At 42.3% G+C, this 20862-nt stretch overlaps 1 protein-coding gene across 2 annotated transcripts in view; it reads left to right on the top strand.

Moving 5' to 3' along the window:
- Positions 1 to 676: 676 nt before the first annotated feature.
- Positions 677 to 20862, top strand: part of LOC110528605 (glutamate receptor-interacting protein 2) — a 325911-nt gene continuing 305725 nt past the window's right edge. For both annotated transcript variants that reach the window (XM_036984212.1, XM_036984211.1), the window contains exon 1: positions 677 to 1124. In XM_036984212.1, coding sequence (XP_036840107.1) covers positions 971 to 1124 — 154 coding nt within the window. In that variant the 5' untranslated portion in view covers positions 677 to 970. The remainder of the gene's footprint in view (positions 1125 to 20862) is intronic.

Below are 20862 nucleotides of genomic sequence, written 5' to 3'. Positions count from 1 at the left end.
CACAAAAGTCTCTCTATCTCTCTGTCTCTCTTTAACACGTCTGTGTAGTCTCTGGGGCTAGCCCCCTTCTGGACTGGGGCCCCTTCTGGACTGGGGCTAGACCCCTTCTGGACTGAGGCTAGACCCCTTCTGGACTGGGGCTAGACCCCTTCTGGACTGGGGCTAGACCCCTTCTAGACCACTTCTGGACTGAGGCTAGACCCCTTCTGGACTGGGGCTAGACCCCTTCTGGACTGAGGCTAGACCCCTTCTGGACTGAGGCTAGACCCCTTCTGGACTGGGGCTAGACCCCTCCTGGACTGGGGTTAACTTCTGATTCTTAATCAAAAGTGATGGGGAATGATTAGCTCATTAAATAGGGATATCATTAAAGAGATTAAAGGGGAGATGGGAAGGGAGAAAAAGAGGAAGGGAGAGAGGGAGGGGGAGGTAAAAAGCTCTAGGCTGGTACTGCTGCTGTGTGTTCTCTGGAAGCTGTAGGATAAGGAGTGAGATAAAGAGAGAGAGGGGGAGAGAGAGAGAGTGTGTGTGGGAGAGAGAAAACGAGGCTGAGGCTGGGTTTATAAAAATGTTTCACCCCATTTCCAGTTTCCACAGCCTGCACTGTCTCTGAGTCTGTGTGAGGGGAAAACAGTCAGGCAGCAGCCACTCTCCTGCTGCCTCTCTCTCTCCTCTCCTCTCTCTCTCTCTCTCTCTCTCTCTCTCTCTCTCTCTCTCTCTCTCTCTCCCTCTTTCTCCTATCTCTCTCTCATCTCTCTCCTCTCTCTCTCTCTCTCCTCTCTTCATTCCTCTCAGTTGTTTCGATGCAGCTGTAGCCTCTCTCAACTGATGTGACATAACGCAAGTGCAGAGGTCCCTACAGAGCTATTGAACCAGAAGGCTTTGAACTGGGAACTGTTGGGGACTGTTTGTGGAGATCCGTGTTCTAAGAGGGTGTTGTTCTGAGGAGTAGTTCCGGAAACAATACAGGATGGACAGAGTGAACCGGGTGCTGCAGATAGTGAGGCGAATGTCCCCGAGGAAGAGAGGGGGAGAGAGGGGGAGGACGTCCCCCTCCCTGGGGGAGCTGGAGAGCCCTGAGACCTGCGAGGAGAGCCTCTGTTCCCTCAGTCTCTGCATCAGTGGTGAGGACACTGCTGCCACAGGGCTCACTAACTTCCTTCTCCTTCCTTCCTTCAGTCTTTATCTCTTTCTTCTTCTTTCTCTGTTCACTCTCTTTTACTCTCTAAATCTCAGTCTGTTCTCTCTTCTTCTCTCTTTCTCCCTCTTTCTCTGTCTGTTCTCTCTTCTTCTCTCTTTCTCCCTCTCTTTCTCTGTCTGTTCTCTCTTCTTCTCTCTTTCTCCCTCTCTCTTTCTCTGTTCTCTCTTCTTCTCTCTTTCTCCCTCTCTCTTTCTCTGTTCTCTCTTCTTCTCTCTTTCTCCCTCTCTCTTTCTCTGTTCTCTCTTATTCTCTCTTTCTCCGTCTCTCTTTCTCCCTCTCTCTTTCTCTGTTCTCTCTTCTTCTCTCTGTCTCCCTCTCTCTTTCTCTGTTCTCTCTTCTTCTCTCTTTCTCCCTCTCTCTTTCTCTGTTCTCTCTTCTTCTCTCTTTCTCCGTCTCTTTTTCTCTGTTCTCTCTTTCTCACTCTCTTTCTCCGTCTCTCTTTCTCTGTTCTCTCTTCTTCTCTCTTTCTCCCTCTCTCTTTCTCTGTTCTCTCTTCTTCTCTCTTTCTCCGTCTCTCTTTCTCTGTTCTCTCTTCTTCTCTCTTTCTCCGTCTCTCTTTCTCTGTTCTCTCTTTCTCCCTCTCTCTTTCTCTGTTCTCTCTTCTTCTCTCTTTCTCCGTCTCTCTTTCTCTGTCTTTCTCTCTTTTCTTCTTCTTCTTCTTCTTCTTCTTCTTCTACTCACAGTTTGCATATGTTTGATGCATTGTTGTGACCCTATGGAGGGGTTGTAAATGGTGTATGACTATGGAGTTTTCATGTCTATTTGTTTGTCTGAATGAAAGCTGAAAATATTGTGGGCAACACTTGAAGCAGAATTGTTAATATCTGAAAGTAAAGTAGAAGTAAAACCACCGTAAAATCTTTCACGTTTGATGAAGGGATATTCTGATTACTGAGTGTATTACTGGATATCCCCAGAGACACAAGGCCACTCAAGTTACTCATATTGACCCTGTCTGAGGATCCAGTCTAACAGATGGGCTGGCAAGCTACAGCACTATGGTTTCCTACACTGGACCAAAATATGGTTTTGTTTTGCAACCTTAAAAATGAGGTCATGAAACTCTGCATATCAATGGCTAGTTGTCATTCATTTGACTGTATTCATGTTCCTATTACAAATAACTGATATTTTCTGTGTTGTTGACAAATATCACAGAACGTTATGTTGTTGGTCAAAAGTATTGATGTGTTTAACCCCTGGAGTATCTTGGAGTATCCCCGTTGACTTACGTTATGTGACGTCACTTCTTCGCGACACTAGTCCCTCAGTTTGCAGACGAACGCTCGCTGATGTCAGATAATGGGAGTATCCCCACAGCCCTGCTGAGGCTGTATACATTCATCTCGTAGTGCCTGGGATGGATCATGTTGAATCACAGACAGGTGTAATGGTAGATGATATGGTTATCGATGCAACGGCTATTTTAGTAACTTTGTTATTTGCACTTACTCCCACTGAGAGGACCAGGGACAGCAATATAATAGAACACTTAGTGGGGGATACAGGTCATGCCCCTCAGGTTTTAGATGTACTGACCCCCTAACACAAAGTTCTGTTATACGATTGTAATAACATGAACCATCACCAGTTAGTAACTTACCTTACTGTTGGGAAGAGTGTGGCTTACCTTACTGTTGGGAAGAGAGTAACTTACCTTACTGTTGGGAAGAGTGTAGCTTACCTTACTGTTGGGAAGAGAGTAACTTACCTTACTGTTGGGAAGATTAACTTACCTCGCTGTTGGGAAGAGAGTAACTTACCTCACTGTTGGGAAGAGAGTAACTTACCTCGCTGTTGGGAAGAGAGTAACTTACCTTACTGTTGGGAAGAGAGTAACTTACCTCGCTGTTGGGAAGAGAGTAACTTACCTCACTGTTGGGAAGAGAGTAACTTACCTCACTGTGTGGAAGAGAGTAACTTACCTCACTGTGTGGAAGAGAGTAACTTACCTTACTGTTGGGAAGAGAGTAACTTAACTCACTGTTGGGAAGAGAGTAACTTACCTCACTGTTGGGAAGAGAGTAACTTAACTCACTGTTGGGAAGAGAGTAACTTACCTCGCTGTTGGGAAGAGAGTAACTTAACTCACTGTTGGGAAGAGAGTAACTTACCTCACTGTTTGGAAGAGAGTAACTTACCTCACTGTGTGGAAGAGAGTAACTTACCTCACTGTGTGGAAGAGAGTAACTTACCTCACTGTTGGGAAGAGAGTAACTTACCTCGCTGTTGGGAAGAGAGTAACTTACCATACTGTTGGGAAGAGAGTAACTTACCTCGCTGTTGGGAAGAGAGTAACTTAACTGTGTGGAAGAGAGTAACTTACCTCACTGTTGGGAAGAGAGTAACGTACCTCTTTTAGGAAGAGAGTAACTTACCTCACTGTTGGTAAGAGATTAACTTATCTCACTGGTGGGAAGATAGTAACTTACCTCACTGTGTGGAGAGATTTTCTTACATCACTGTTGGGAAGATAGTAACTTAGCTCACTGTTGGGAAGAGAGTAACCTCACTGTGAGAGTTACCTCACTGTGTGGGAGAGAGTAACTTACCTCACTGTGTGGAAGATAGTAACTTACCTCACTGTGTGGGAGAGAGTAACTTACCTCGCTGTTGGGAAGAGAGTAACTTACCATACTGTTGGGAAGAGAGTAACTTACCTCGCTGTTGGGAAGAGAGAAACTTAACTGTGTGGAAGAGAGTAACTTACCTCATTGTGTGGAAGAGAGTAACTTACCTCACTGTTTGGAAGAGAGTAACTTACCTCACTGTTGGGAAGAGAGTAACCTACATCACATTTGAGAAGAGAGTAACTTACCTCACTGTGTGGAAGAGAGTAACTTACCTCACTGTTGGGAAGAGAGTAACGTACCTCTTTTAGGAAGAGAGTAACTTACCTCACTGTTGGTAAGAGATTAACTTATCTCACTGGTGGGAAGAGTGTAACTTACCTCACTGTGTGGAAGAGAGTAACTTACCTCACTGTTGGGAAGAGAGTAACGTACCTCTTTTAGGAAGAGAGTAACTTACCTCACTGTTGGTAAGAGATTAACTTATCTCACTGTTGGGAAGAGTGTAACTTACCTCACTGTTGGGAAGAGAGTAACTTACCTCACTGTTGGGAAGAGAGTAACGTACCTCTTTTAGGAAGAGAGTAACTTACCTCACTGTTGGTAAGAGATTAACTTATCTCACTGGTGGGAAGAGAGTAACTTACCTCACTGTTGGGAAGAGAGTAACTTAACTCACTGTTTGGAAGAGAGTAACTTACCTCACTGTGTGGAAGAGAGTAACTTACCTCACTGTGTGGAAGAGAGTAACTTACCTCACTGTTGGGAAGAGAGTAACGTACCTCTTTTAGGAAGAGAGTAACTTACCTCACTGTTGGTAAGAGATTAACTTATCTCACTGGTGGGAAGAGTGTAACTTACCTCACTGTGTGGAAGAGAGTAACTTACCTCACTGTTTGGAAGAGAGTAACTTACCTCACTGTGTGGAAGAGAGTAACTTACCTCACTGTGTGGAAGAGAGTAACTTACCTCACTGTTGGGAAGAGAGTAACGTACCTCTTTTAGGAAGAGAGTAACTTACCTCACTGTTGGTAAGAGATTAACTTATCTCACTGGTGGGAAGAGTGTAACTTACCTCACTGTGTGGAAGAGAGTAACTTACCTCATTGTGTGGAAGAGAGTAACTTACCTCACTGTTGGGAAGAGAGTAACGTACCTCTTTTAGGAAGAGAGTAACTTACCTCACTGTTGGTAAGAGATTAACTTACCTCACTGTGTGGGAGAGAGTAACTTACCTCACTGTGTGGAAGATAGTAACTTACATCACTGTTGGTAAGAGAGTAACTTACCTCACTGTGTGGAGAGATTTACTTACATCACTGTTGGGAAGAGAGTAACTTACCTCACTGTTGGTAAGAGATTAACTTATCTCACAGGTGGGAAGAGTGTAACTTACCTCACTGTGTGGAAGAGAGTAACTTACCTCACTGTGTGGAAGAGAGTAACTTACCTCACTGTTGGGAAGAGAGTAACGTACCTCTTTTAGGAAGAGAGTAACTTACATCACTGGTGGGAAGATAGTAACTTACCTCACTGTTGGTAAGAGATTAACTTACCTCACTGTTGGTAAGAGATTAACTTATCCCACTGTTGGGAAGAGAGTAACTTACCTCACTGTGTGGAGAGATTTACTTACATCACTGTTGGGAAGAGTGTAACTTTACCTCTTTTGGGAAGAGAGTAGCTTACCTCACTGTGTGGGAGAGAGTAGCTTACCTCACTGTGTGGAAGAGAGTAACTTACCTCTTTTGGGAAGAGAGTAACTTACCTCAAATTTGAGAAGAGAGTAACTTACCTCATTTTTGAGAAGAGAGTAACTTACCTCACTGTTGCTAAGAGATTATCTTATCTCACTGTTGGGAAGAGAGTAACTTACCTTACTGTTGGGAAAAGCATCCAGGGAATTGATTGAAGATTTTAAAAGAAATTAAAGCTTCCGGTGCCATAATGTTTTTACCAACATTTGGATAAACTTGTCTTCATCATGTCAAACACTGCAGGTCACTGGTATATATTGGATTCCAGAGTACACATGCAGGTGTTTGTAATCATGGCCGGAGTGTCTCCTTTCTCTCTCTCTCTCTCTCTCTCTCTCTCTCTCTCTCTCTCTCTCTCTCTCTCTAACTCGCTCTCTCTTCTCTCACACAGAGCAATAATGAGGGGTGAACAGTGCCTTGCTAAATATTTTATGAAAGCACACAAACACAGCATCGATAGAAAGAGAGAAAGAGAGAAAGAAAGAAAGTGGGAGAGAGAGAAATGCCTACATCTGCAGTATCACAATATTCCTGTCTTTGATAGTCCTCATTCTCCTGCTCAGATCATTACGTATCATGCTGAGAGAGGCAGCTCACTGGAAAATAACAGAAAATATTTGAAGCTTTGTTTGCACTGAGGAGAGAGTTTCAGCAGGAAATTGTTCTCAGAGGAAAGTATGTTAAAATGCACCTAGATCATTGAACTGACAGAGTTTATTCAGTTTTCTGAAGTTTTTTAGGGAACCGCTGTTCAGCAAGCTTCAGGTCTTTCCTGATTGGTAGAAAATAAGACTATTGGAAACGTGTTCTGAGTGTCACATCCTTGTCAGCCTGCTGAGCTAAATCCTAGGGATAAATCCTGGGAGCAAACACAAGTCCGCAGGTCCTTGATAAAGTTACTCATCACACAATTGGGGTTTACTGACCCACTGTTACATACTGTATACACCATAGTGGTTAGGTAGTAGTTGTTGACTAGTTTCTAGTTATTTAGTTGTTAGGCACTAGTTGTTTACTAGTTTGTAGTCGTTTACTAGTTGGTTAGGTACTAGTTGTTTACTAGTTTTTTAGGTACTAGTTGTTCACTAGTTTGTAGTTGTTCACTAGTTGGTTAGGTACTAGTTGTTCACTAGTTTGTAGTTGTTTACTAGTTGGTTAAGTACTCATTGTTTACTAGTTTGTAGTAATTTACTAGTTGGTTAGTTACTAGTTGTTCACTAGTTTGTTAGGTACTAGTTGTTTACTAATTTGTAGTTGTTTACTAGTTGGTTAGTTACTAGTTGTTCACTAGTTTGTAGTTGTTTACTAGTTGGTTAAGTACTCGTTGTTTACTAGTTTGTAGTAATTTACTAGTTGGTTAGTTACTAGTTGTTCACTAGTTGGTTAGGTGCTAGTTGTTTACTAATTTGTAGTCATTTACTAGTTGGTTAGGTACTAGTTGTTCGCTAGTTGGTTAGGTACTAGCTGTTTACTAATTTGTTGTCATTTACTAGTTGGTTAGGTACTAGTTATTCGCTAGTTGGTTAAGTACTAGTTGTTGACACCTTTACTTGAGCAGAACGTGGCCATCAAAATAACATAAACGTTCCAAAATGTTTCAGTCACAGGAAGTTGGTGGAACCTTAATTGGGGAGGGTGTGCTCATGGTAATGGCTGGTGCGGAATTAGTGTAATGGTGTCAAATACATCAAACATATGGTTTCCATGGTTTCCATGTGTTTGATGCCATTCCATTCACTTCGTTCCAGCCATTATTTTGAACCGTCCTCCCCTCTGCAGCCTCCACTGGTTTCAGCGTGTTAACTAGATACACACTAGACTGAACAGGGATAGAGTAAACCCGGTCACAGACACAATCTCTCTGATGTGAAATAAGAAAATGAGGCCAGGTCCCATCCTTCCTCTCTAGTTCCCTCCACTGTGTGTTTGTTAGCCTTCAGTCATTAGTTACATATACAGGAAACAGCACCATGGTAACACTTTCAGATATCAAACATTAATTTGCTTCTCTACAAAAATGAAGATATTTTTTCTTGAAGTTTCAGTAGATATTACCATAACTGTTTATTCCGTTTAAAAAGACAACATCCAAAACTACAATATCTTGAGTCTCAAACATCAGAGCACACAAGCATACGCTGTGATCGTCTACAGTATAATCAAACTACTTGATTGACATACAGGTAATAGGCTCATGCTAAAGCTCGGGTCCAGTTTATACAGTACTATTCAACTGGTCTCTCCTTCCCTTAATGTTTCTAGTATTACTATTCCACTGGTCTCTCCTTCCCTTAATGTTTCTAGTATTACGATTCCACTGGTCCCTCCTTCCCTTCCCTTAATGTTTCTAGTATTACTATTCCACTGGTCTCTCCTTCCCTTTATGTTTCTAGTATTACTATTCCACTGGTCTCTCCTTCCCTTAATGTTTCTAGTATTACTATTCAACTGGTCTCTCCTTCCCTTCCCTCAATGTTTCTAGTATTACTATTCCACTGGTCCCTCCTTCCCTTCCCTTAATGTTTCTAGTATTACTATTCCACTGGTCTCTCCTTCCCTTCCCTTAATGTTTCTAGTATTACTATTCCACTGGTCTCTCCTTCCCTTTATGTTTCTAGTATTACTATTCCACTGGTCTCTCCTTCCCTTAATGTTTCTAGTATTACTATTCAACTGGTCTCTCCTTCCCTTCCCTTAACGTTTCTAGTATTACTATTCCACTGGTCCCTCCTTCCCTTCCCTCAATGTTTCTAGTATTACTATTCCACTGGTCCCTCCTTCCCTTAATGTTTCTAGTATTACTATTCCACTGGTCTCTCCTTCCCTTCCCTTAATGTTTCTAGTATTACTATTCCACTGGTCTCTCCTTCCCTTAATGTTTCTAGTATTACTATTCCACTGGTCCCTCCTTCCCTTCCCTTAATGTTTCTAGTATTACTATTCCACTGGTCCCTCCTTCCCTTCCCTCAATGTTTCTAGTATTACTATTCCACTGGTCCCTCCTTCCCTTCCCTTAATGTTTCTAGTATTACTATTCCACTGGTCCCTCCTTCCCTTAATGTTTCTAGTATTACTATTCCACTGGTCTCTCCTTCCCTTAATGTTTATAGTATTACTATTCCACTGGTCTCTCCTTCCCTTCCCTTAATGTTTCTAGTATTGCTATTCCACTGGTCTCTCCTTCCCTTAATGTTTATAGTATTACTATTCCACTGGTCCCTCCTTCCCTTCCCTTAATGTTTCTAGTATTACTATTCCACTGGTCCCTCCTTCCCTTCCCTCAATGTTTCTAGTATTACTATTCCACTGGTCCCTCCTTCCCTTCCCTTAATGTTTCTAGTATTACTATTCCACTGGTCCCTCCTTCCCTTAATGTTTCTAGTATTACTATTCCACTGGTCTCTCCTTCCCTTAATGTTTCTAGTATTGCTATTCCACTGGTCTCTCCTTCCCTTAATGTTTCTAGTATTACTATTCCACTGGTCTCTCCTTCCCTTCCCTTAATGTTTCTAGTATTACTATTCCACTGGTCTCTCCTTCCCTTAATGTTTCTAGTATTACTATTCCACTGGTCTCTCCTTCCCTTAATGTTTCTAGTATTACTATTCCACTGGTCTCTCCTTCCCTTAATGTTTCTAGTATTACTATTCAACTGGTCTCTCCTTCCCTTCCCTCAATGTTTCTAGTATTACTATTCCACTGGTCTCTCCTTCCCTTCCCTTAATGTTTCTAGTATTACTATTCAACTGGTCTCTCCTTCCCTTCCCTTAATGTTTCTAGTATTACTATTCAACTGGTCTCTCCTTCCCTTCCCTTAATGTTTCTAGTATTACTATTCCACTGGTCCCTCCTTCCCTTCCCTTAATGTTTCTAGTATTACGATTCCACTGGTCCCTCCTTCCCTTCCTTTAATGTTTCTAGTATTACTATTCCACTGGTCCCTCCTTCCCTTCCCTTAATGTTTCTAGTATTACTATTCCACTGGTCTCTCCTTCCCTTCCTTTAATGTTTCTAGTATTACTATTCCACTGGTCTCTCCTTCCCTTAATGTTTCTAGTATTACTATTCCACTGGTCCCTCCTTCCCTTAATGTTTCTAGTATTACTTTTCCACTGGTCTCTCCTTCCCTTAATGTTTCTAGTATTACTATTCCACTGGTCCCTCCTTCCCTTCCCTTAATGTTTCTAGTATTACTATTCCACTGGTCCCTCTTTCCCTTCCCTTAATGTTTCTAGTATTACTATTCCACTGGTCCCTCCTTCCCTTCCCTTAATGTTTCTAGTATTACTTTTCCACTGGTCTCTCCTTCCCTTAATGTTTCTAGTATTACTATTCCACTGGTCCCTCCTTCCCTTAATGTTTCTAGTATTACTTTTCCACTGGTCTCTCCTTCCCTTAATGTTTCTAGTATTACTATTCCACTGGTCCCTCCTTCCCTTCCCTTAATGTTTCTAGTATTACTATTCCACTGGTCCCTCTTTCCCTTCCCTTAATGTTTCTAGTATTACTATTCCACTGGTCTCTCCTTCCCTTCCCTTAATGTTTCTAGTATTGCTATTCCACTGGTCTCTCCTTCCCTTAATGTTTCTAGTATTACTATTCCACTGGTCTCTCCTTCCCTTAATGTTTCTAGTATTACTATTCCACTGGTCTCTCCTTCCCTTAATGTTTCTAGTATTACTATTCCACTGGTCCCTCCTTCCCTTAATGTTTCTAGTATTACTTTTCCACTGGTCTCTCCTTCCCTTAATGTTTCTAGTATTACTATTCCACTGGTCCCTCCTTCCCTTCCCTTAATGTTTCTAGTATTACTATTCCACTGGTCCCTCTTTCCCTTCCCTTAATGTTTCTAGTATTACTATTCCACTGGTCTCTCCTTCCCTTCCCTTAATGTTTCTAGTATTGCTATTCCACTGGTCTCTCCTTCCCTTAATGTTTCTAGTATTACTATTCCACTGGTCTCTCCTTCCCTTAATGTTTCTAGTATTACTATTCCACTGGTCTCTCCTTCCCTTAATGTTTCTAGTATTACTATTCCACTGGTCTCTCCTTCCCTTAATGTTTCTAGTATTACTATTCCACTGGTCTCTCCTTCCCTTCCCTTAATGTTTCTAGTATTACTATTCCACTGGTCTCTCCTTCCCTTCCCTTAATGTTTCTAGTATTACTATTCCACTGGTATCTCCTTCCCTTAATGTTTCTAGTATTACTATTCCACTGGTCTCTCCTTCCCTTAATGTTTCTAGTTTTACTATTCTACTGGTCCCTCCTTCCCTTTTTACATAATAAATAATTGAATTTCACAGACCTATTCACATTATTTCCCCCCTCTCATACAGTATGATCTTAATTTGAGTCAGTTTACCACAGCATGAAAATTATTCTACAGCAACGAAAATGTGAAATGTTATGTGGATTGTAATTAATGGACATTTTTGGTGGGTAAAATCAAGTCTGAAATTTCAAAGTGGAAATTACATACCTGTACTTCAGAAGCATTTTTAAACCTCAAATAAACTACAAGTAAAACAAAATATAAAAATCTTGCATTGCAGGAAAGTCGGCCTGCAACAGGGTGATCAAATTAAGATCCTACATCTGTACCAGTTAAAGAGGTAACTTCTTCAGTTACTGTGTGAAATAATATGCCAAGAGATAGATAGCATGCCAGGGGCAAATAGCCCAGAGAACACATTAAAGAGTTCTGATTCAGTGAGTTGAATCAGACTGGAGAATCATACGACTTTCCATGGCAGTTCTTCTCTCTGCTCTGTTCTGTATTCAATGCAATTTGTGTGGTGTTCTTCATTCATTTGTCCATGAAATAACTCTGTTATTAAACATTTAGTGATAGCTTTGCTCACAAATAAAGGTTCCAATTAAAATATCTTTCCCGCTTTCTCAATTCAATTTCAGTTTAATGGGCTTTATTGGCATGGGAAACATGTGTTGGCATGGTTACCTAAACAAGGGAAATAGATAACAAACACTTTGTGAAATAAACAATAAAAAGTTAACAGTAAACATTACACTCAAAAAAGCTCCAAAATAATAAAGACATTTCAAATGTCATATTATGTCTATATATAGTGTTGTAATGATATGCAAATAGTTAAAGTACAAAAGGGAAAATAAATCAACTTAAATGTAGGTTGTATTTAAAATTGTGTTTTTTCTTCACTGGTTGTCCTTTTCTTTTGGCAACAGGTCACAAATCTTGCTGCTGTGATGACAAACTGTGGTATTTCACCCAATAGATATGTGAGTTTATCAAACTTGGATTTGTTTTCACATTCTTTGTGGGTCTGTGTAATCTGAGGGAAATATGTCTCTCTAATATGGCCATACATTTGGCAGAAGGTTAGGAAGTGCAGCTCAGTTTCCACCCCATTTTGTGGGCAGTGTGCACATAGCCTGTCTTCCCTTGAGAGCCAGGTCTGCCTTCGGCGGCCTTTCTCAATAGCAAGGCTATGCTCACCTAGTCTGTATATAGTCAAAGATTTACTTAATTTTGGGTGAGTCACAGTGGCCAGGTATCCTGCCACTGTGTACTCTCTGTTCAACAGCCAAATAGCATTCTAGTTTGCTATGTTTTTGTCAAATAATTATATTTTTGTTTTCTCATGATTTGGTTGGTTCTAATTGTGTTGCTGTCCTGGGGCTCTGTGGGGTCTGTTTGTGTTTGTGAACAGAGCCCCAGGACCAGCTTGCTTAGGGGACTCTTCTCCAGGTTCATCTCTCAGTAGGTGAGGGCTTTGTTATGGAAGGTTTGGGAATTGCTTCCTTTTAGGTGGTTTTAGAATTCAACGTCTCTTTCTGGTTTTTGATAATTAGCGGATATCGGCCTAATTCTACTCTGCATGCATTATTTGGTGTTTTATGTTGATGTTTTTGCAGAATTCTGCATGCAGAGTCTCAATTTGGTGTTTATCCCATTTTGTGAATTTTTGGTTGGCGAGCGGACCCCAGATCTCAACCATCAAGGGCAATGGGCTCTATGACTGATTCAAGTATTTTTAGCCAGATCCTAATTGGTATGTCACATTTTATGTTCCTTTTGAAGACATAGAAGGCCTTTCTTGCCTTGTCTCTCAGATCGTTCACTGCTTTGTGGAAGTTAGCTGTGGCGCTGATGTTTAGGTCGAGGTATGTGTCTTTTTTTGTGTGCTCTAGGGCAATCGTGTCTAGATGAAATTTGTATTTGTGGTCCTATGAATTATTCATTTACATTGAGCAGATTTCAGACGTGCTGTTCCTTATTTTTTCGTAGTGTATTTCTGTATTGTTTTAGTGATTCACAACAGTGAAGGTGGAGACTCAGGTTTTCTGGATCTCTATGTTTTTGGTTGGATTATTTGCCACATGCGCTGAATACAACAGGTGTAGATCTTACAGTGAAATGCTGACTTACAAGCCATGAACCAACAATGCAGTTTGAAGAAAAATACCTAAAAAGAGAAGAAAGAAAAAAAGAGAAAAATAAATCAAACCATTTGTCATTGTTGTTCATTTTCTTAGGTTGTCTGCTTGACATTTTTAGATTTGATAGGGAAGCTGAGAGGTCAAATATACTGTTTAGGTTTTCTACTGCCAAGTTTACACCTTCACTATTACAGTGGAACATTTTGTCCAGGAAATTGTCTTGAAGGGATTTAATTTGTTGTTGTCTAATTGTTTTTTTGGTACTGTAGGTGTTCCTTTTGTCCAGGTGGGGAAAGGCAGTGTGGAGTGCAATAGAGATCGCATCATCTTTGGATCTGTTTGGGTGTTATGCAAATTGGAGTGGGTCTAGGGTTTCTAGGATAATGGTGTTGATGTGAGCCATGACCAGCCTTTCAAAGCAATTCATGGTTACGGACGTGAGTGCTCTGAGTCTGTAGTCATTTGGGCAGGTTGCCTTTGTGTTCTTGGGCACAGGGACTATGGTGGTCTGCTTGAAACATGTTGGTATTACAGACTCAATCAGGGACATGTTGAGGATGTCAGTGAAGACAGGGCGAGGGAGAGCTTTGTACGCGTCTCTGTGTGTGGAGTACAGGTGATCTAGATTTTTCCCCCCTCTGGTTGCACATTTCACATGTTGATAGAAATTTGGTTGAACTGATTTCAGTTTCCCTGCATTAATGTCTCCGGCCACTAGGAGCGCCGCCTCTGGGTGAGTAGTTTCCTGTTTGCTTATTTTCTTATACAGCTGACTGAGTGCGGTCTTTGTGCCAGCATCTGTCTGTGGTGGTAAATACATGACCACGAAAAGTATAGCTGAGAACTCTCTAGACAAGTAGTGTGGCCTGCAATTTATCACAATACACTCTACTTCAGGTGAGCAAAATCTAGATACTTCCTTAGATTTCGTAACTGGGATGTTGACCGTGTCGGGTGTTAGGATTATGTCCTGTGCGTCCTGCTTGTTGAAGAAAAAATATTTGTCTAATCCTAGGTGAGTGATCGCTGTCCTGATATCTAGAAGCTCTGTCTAATCTGAGGTGAGTGATCGCTGTCCTGATATCTAGAAGCTCTGTCTAATCCTAGGTGAGTGATCGCTGTCCTGATATCTAGAAGCTCTTTGTCTAATCCTAGGTGAGTGATCGCTGTCCTGATATCTAGAAGCTCTGTCTAATCTGAGGTGAGTGATCACTGTCCTGATATCCAGAAGCTCTTTGTCTAATCCTAGGTGAGTGATCGCTGTCCTGATATCTAGAAGCTCTTTGTCTAATCCTAGGTGAGTGATCGCTGTCCTGATATCTAGAAGCTCTTTGTCTAATCTGAGGTGAGTGATCGCTGTCCTGATATCTAGAAGCTCTGTCTAATCCTAGGTGAGTGATCTCTGTCCTGATATCCAGAAGCTCTTTGTCTAATCCTAGGTGAGTGATCGCTGTCCTGATATACAGAAGCTCTTTGTCTAATCCTAGGTGAGTGATCACTGTCCTGATATCCAGAAGCTCTTTGTCTAATCCTAGGTGAGTGATCGCTGTCCTGATATCCAGAAGCTCTTTGTCTAATCCTAGGTGAGTGATCACTGTCCTGAAATCCAGAAGCTATTTTTTTGCCGTAAAATACGGTTGCAGAGACATTATGTACAAAATAAGTTACAAATAACGCGATAGCAAAACACATAATAGCACCATTGGTTGGACGCCCGTAAAAGTGCTACCATTTCTTCCGGCGACATTATCGGAAAAGAAGTGCATTATGAAGGCTGTGATGGATGCTCCTCATATGTTTGACATAGGGACAAACCACTACTACTACTTGATGGTGTATACTGTGTGCAGAACATTACAGGAGAATAGGGTGTCTTTAGTGCAATATGTCACAGAAGCTACTGTATACATCAAACCATGCAGGAGCTGCTTTCTCTCCCGTTGAGGAGCTCAGTAATACTGCAAAGCAGCTTGGGAATTATCACGCCTTGGCTGGGTCTGAAAATGCTACTAACGGACAAATCCTTGCTTCCTCCATCCTTGATTTCCTCATTTCTTCTCAAAGCTAATTGGAGGAGGTCTGATCTTCAATTGTCTGTCTGTCTGTCTGTCTGTCTGTCTGTCTGTCTGTCTCCCTCTCTCTGTCGCCCTCTGTCTGTCTGTCTGTCTGTCTGTCTGTCTGTCTGTCTGTCTGTCTCTCTGTCTCTCTGTCTGTCTCCCTTTTTCTGTCTCCCTCTCTCTGTCTCTATCTCTGTCTGTCTGTCTCCCTCTCTCTCTCTCTCTCTCTCTCTCTCTGTCTGTCTGTCTCCCTCTCTCTCTCAATCTCTCTCTGTCTTTCTGTCTCCCTCTCTCTCTCTCTCTGTCTGTCTGTCTCCCTCTCTCTCTCTCTGTGTCTCTATCTCTGTCTGTCTCTCTCTCTCTATCTCTGTCTGTCTGTCTGTCTCCCTCTCTCTGTCTCTATCTCTGTCTGTCTGTCTGTCTGTCTGTCTGTCTGTCTGTCTCCCTTTCTCTGTCTCTATCTCTGTCTGTCTGTCTGTCTGTCTGTCTGTCTGTCTCCCTCTCTCTGTCTCTATCTCTGTCTGTCTGTCTGTATCTCTCTCTGTCTGTCTGTCTGTCTGTCTGTCTGTCTGTCTGTCTGTCTGTCTGTCTGTCTGTCTGTCTGTCTGTCTCCCTCTCTCTCTATCTCTGTCTGTCTGTCTCCCTCTCTGTCTCTATCTCTGTCTGTCTGTCTGTCTCCCTCTCTCTGTCTCTGTCTCTATCTCTGTCTGTCTGTCTGTCTCCCTCTCTCTGTCTCTATCTCTGTCTGTCTCTCTGTCTCCCTCTCTCTATCTCTGTCTGTCTGTCTGTCTCCCTCTCTCTATCTCTGTCTGTCTGTCTCCCTCTCTGTCTCTCTATCTCTGTCTGTCTGTCTCCCTCTCTGTCTCTATCTCTGTCTGTCTGTCTGTCTCCCTCTCTGTCTCTATCTCTGTCTGTCTGTCTGTCTCCCTCTCTCTGTCTCTGTCTCTATCTCTGTCTGTCTGTCTGTCTGTCTGTCTGTCTGTCTGTCTGTCTGTCTGTCTGTCTGTCTGTCTGTCTGTCTCCCTCTCTCTGTCTCTGTCTCTATCTCTGTCTGTCTGTCTGTCTGTCTGTCTGTCTGTCTGTCTGTCTGTCTGTCTGTCTCCCTCCCTCTCTCTGTTTTTGGTTTGTGATTTTCTGTCTGCACCTTTACGTGTTTCCTGTGGACAGATTAATACCTGTAGATCCTCATAGATGGATTTTAGAAAATCCTGAAGAGATTCCTTGCCTCACCTTGGCCCCTCGGCTCAATTGTCACAGAACATATTTTTCAACATTAATTCAGGGTTACAGGTACAATATCCATTTCGAATAATATATGAATCCCTCTTCCCCCCCCCCCCCCCCCCCCCCCCCACACCCACCACCACTCCCAGAAACCATGTTTTCCACCCCTTCCCACCCACCATAGCAACTAGGGTTGCTTGTCAGTCACCCTCCCGACCCTCCTCCCGGCGACCAAAGAAAACCCTCCCCATACTACCCCTTCCAGTGGGCCTGAAAGCAAAGAAAACCCTCCCCATACTACCCCTTCCAGTGGGCCTGAAAGCAAAGAAAGTTCAACAGATTAAAATAGGTTTATACAGTATATAATCTGTTTATGTGTATGTGTTGGTCTTTATTGTATGTGTTGGGCTTTAGTTCATATTATTCTATTATACAATTACATTGTTCCTTATCCTACCGGTCACGTTTCTTAATGCATCGTGGTATACCTCTATTATCCTACCGGTCACGTTTCTTAAGGCATCGTGGTATACCTCTATTATCCTACCGGTCACGTTTCTTAATGCATCATGGTATACCTCTATTATCCTACCGATCACGTTTCTTAATGCATCATGGTATACCTCTATTATCCTACCGGTCACGTTTCTTAATGCCTCATATTATACCTCTATTATCCTACCGGTCACGTTTCTTAATGCATCATGGTATACCTCTATTATCCTACCGATCACGTTTCTTAATGCCTCATATTATACCTCTATTATCCTACCGGTCACGTTTCTTAATGCCTCATATTATACCTCTATTTTGACTCATACATGATGATCCGTCCTCAGAAATGTCCTAGATTTAGCTGTCTTTCTCATACACGAAGTGGGTGGAAAGCTGTGCATTTTAAACAGCTGTGTGTGTGTGTGTGTGTGTGCGTGCGTGTATGTGTTTGTATGCGTGCGTGTGTGGGGGCGTGTGTGTGCTTCAAGCGGGGTGTAAAGATGAAATCTGATCTCCATTTTCACCAGTAGCTAGTGTAGACGATAGAGCGGCAACACAAAGCGTGTGACAGTGAACAGAGGCAGGATGCTATAAGCCAGGCTTTCCAATGTAAAGGTGGAGTAAAAATAGATTTCCCTGGGTTGAATGGGATCTGTCAGAGACTGAGCTAGCATAGCGGAAGGCTAACAGCATTGCTACAGCTCTGCTTTCCTGAGACTTAGAAGTACTGAGACTGAGCTAGCATAGCGGAAGGCTAACAGCATTGCTGCAGCTCTGTTTTCCTGAGACATAGAAGTACTGAGACTGAGCTAACGTAGCGGAAAGCTAACAGCATTGCTACAGCTCTGCTTTCCTGAGATGTAGAAGTAATGAGACTGAGCTAGCGTAGCGGAAGGCTAACAGCATTGCTACAGCACTGCTTTCCTGAGACTTTAATGTACACCACAGTGTAGTGATGTGATTTAATATACACCACAGTGTAGTGATGTGATTTAATATACACCACAGTAATTTCATTGATCTGGCCAAGGCTTTCGACTCTGTCAATCATCACATCCTCATCAGCAGACTCAACAGCCTTGGTTTCTCAAATGATTGCCTCGACTGGTTTACCAACTACTTCTCTGATAGAGTTCAGTGTGTCAAATCAGAGGGTCTGTTGTCCGGACCTCTGGCAGTCTCTATGGGGGTGCCACAGGGTTCAATCCTCGGGCCGACTCTTTTCTCTGTATATATCAATGATGTTGCTCTTGCTGCGGGCGATTCCCTGATCCACCTCTACGCAGACGACACCATTCTATATACTTCCGGCCCGTCCTTGGACACTGTGCTATCTAACCTCCAAACGAGCTTCAATGCCATACAACACTCCTTCCGTGGCCTCCAACTGCTCTTAAACGCTAGTAAAACCAAATGCATGCTTTTCAACCGTTCGCTGCCTGCACCCGCACGCCTGACCAGCATCACCACCCTGGATGGTTCCGACCTTGAATATGTGGACATCTATAAGTACCTAGGTGTCTGGCTAGACTGCAAACTCTCCTTCCAGACTCATATCAAACATCTCCAATCGAAAATCAAATCAAGAGTCGGCTTTCTATTCCGCAACAAAGCCTCCTTCGCTCACGCCGCCAAACTTACCCTAGTAAAACTGACTATCCTACCGATCCTCGACTTCGGCGATGTCATCTACAAAATTGCTTCCAACACTCTACTCAGCAAACTGGATGCAGTTTATCACAGTACCATCCGTTTTGTCACTAAAGCACCTTATACCACCCATCACTGCGACTTGTATGCTCTAGTCGGCTGGCCCTCGCTACATATTCATCGCCAGACCCACTGGCTCCAGGTTATCTACAAGTCCATGCTAGGTAAAGCTCCGCCTTATCTCAGTTCACTGGTCACGATGGCAACACCCATCCGTAGCACGCGCTCCAGCAGGTGTATCTCACTGATCATCCCTAAAGCCAACACCTCATTTGGCCGCCTTTCGTTCCAGTTCCCTGCTGCCTGTGACTGGAACGAATTGCAAAAATCGCTGAAGTTGGAGACTTTTATCTCCCTCACCAACTTCAAACATCTGCTATCTGAGCAGCTAACCGATCGCTGCAGCTGTACATAGTCTATCGGTAAACAGCCCACCCATTTTTACCTACCTCATCCCCATACTGTTTTTATTTATTTACTTTTCTGCTCTTTTAAACACCAATATCTCTACCTGTACATGACCATCTGATCATTTATCACTCCAGTGTTAATCTGCAAAATTGTAATTATTCGCCTACCTCCTCTTGCCTTTTGCACACAATGTATATAGACTCCCCTTTTTTTCTACTGTGTTACTGACTTGTTAATTGTTTACTCCATGTGTAACTCTGTGTTGTCTGTTCACACTGCTATGCTTTATCTTGGCCAGGTCGCAGTTGCAAATGAGAACTTGTTCTCAACTAGCCTACCTGGTTAAATAAAGGTGAAATAAATAAATAAAAAATCGTGGGTGAACAAGGAGTACAGGAGGGGACTAAGCACACCCCTGAGGGGTCCCCTTGTTGAGAGTCAGCGTGGCAGGTGTGTTGTTGTCTACCCTCACCACCTGGGGGTGGCCCATCAGGAAGACCAGGATCCAGTTGCAGAGGGAGGTGTTCAGTCCCAGGTGGTTCTGAGCTTAGTGATGAGCTTGGAGGGCACTATGTTGTTGAACTCTGAGCTGTAGTCAATAAGCAACAGTCTCACATAGGTGTTCCTCTTTTCTAGGTGGGAGAGAGCTGTGTGGAGTGCAATAGAGATTGCGTCATCTGTGTATCTGTTGGGGCGGTGTGTGAATTGGAGTGGGTCAAGGGTGTCTGGGAGGATGGTGTTGATGTGAGCCATGACCCGCCTTTCAAAGCATTTGATGGCTATAGATGTGAGTGCTACGGGGGAGTAGTCAATTAGACAGGTAACCTTGGTGTTCTTGGGCACAGGGACTGTGGTGGTCTGCTTGAAACATGTAGGTACTACAGACTGGGTCAGAGAGAGGTCGATAGAGACACTTGCCAGCTGGTCAGCTCTGAGTAAGCACCCTTTTGAAAGAAAATATATTAAACCTTTATTTAACTAGTCAAGTTAGTTAGAACAAATTCTTATTTACAATGACGGCCAACCTGATGGTGATGATGATGATGATGGTGATGATGGTGATGATGAAAATATATTAAACCTTTATTTAACTAGTCAAGTTAGTTAAGAACAAATTCTTATTTACAATGACGGCCAACCTGATGGTGATGATGATGATGATGGTGATGATGGTGGTGATGATGGTGATGATGATGATGATGATGATGGTGATGAAAATATATTAAACCTTTATTTAACTAGTCAAGTTAGTTAAGAACAAATTCTTATTTACAATGACGGCCAACCTGATGGTGATGATGATGATGATGATGATGATGATGGTGGTGATGATGGTGATGATGATGATGATGATGATGGTGATGAAAATATATTAAACCTTTATTTAACTAGTCAAGTTAGTTAAGAACAAATTCTTATTTACAATGACGGCCAACCTGATGGTGATGATGATGATGATGGTGATGATGGTGGTGATGATGGTGATGATGATGATGATGATGATGGTGATGAAAATATATTAAACCTTTATTTAACTAGTCAAGTTAGTTAGAACAAATTCTTATTTACAATGACGGCCAACCTGATGGTGATGATGATGATGATGATGATGATGGTGGTGATGATGATGATGATGGTGATGGTGATGATGGTGGTGATGATGGTGGTGATGATGGTGATGATGATGATGATGATGATGATGATGATGAAAATATATTAAACCTTTATTTAACTAGTCAAGTCAGTTAAGAACAAATTCTTATTTACAATGACGGCCAACCTGATGGTGATGATGATGATGATGATGATGATGGTGGTGATGATGATGGTGGTGATGATGGTGATGATGATGATGATGATGATGATGAAAATATATTAAACCTTTATTTAACTAGTCAAGTCAGTTAAGAACAAATTCTTATTTACAATGACGGCCAACCTGATGGTGATGATGATGATGATGATGATGGCGGTGATGATGGTAATGATGATGGTGGTGATGATGGTGATGGTGG

The sequence above is a fragment of the Oncorhynchus mykiss genome, chromosome 7 (assembly GCF_013265735.2).
Source record: "Oncorhynchus mykiss isolate Arlee chromosome 7, USDA_OmykA_1.1, whole genome shotgun sequence".
NCBI lineage: Eukaryota > Metazoa > Chordata > Actinopteri > Salmoniformes > Salmonidae > Oncorhynchus > Oncorhynchus mykiss.
Note: the sequence above shows the minus strand (reverse complement) of the source record. Positions and strands in the feature narration are given on the sequence as shown.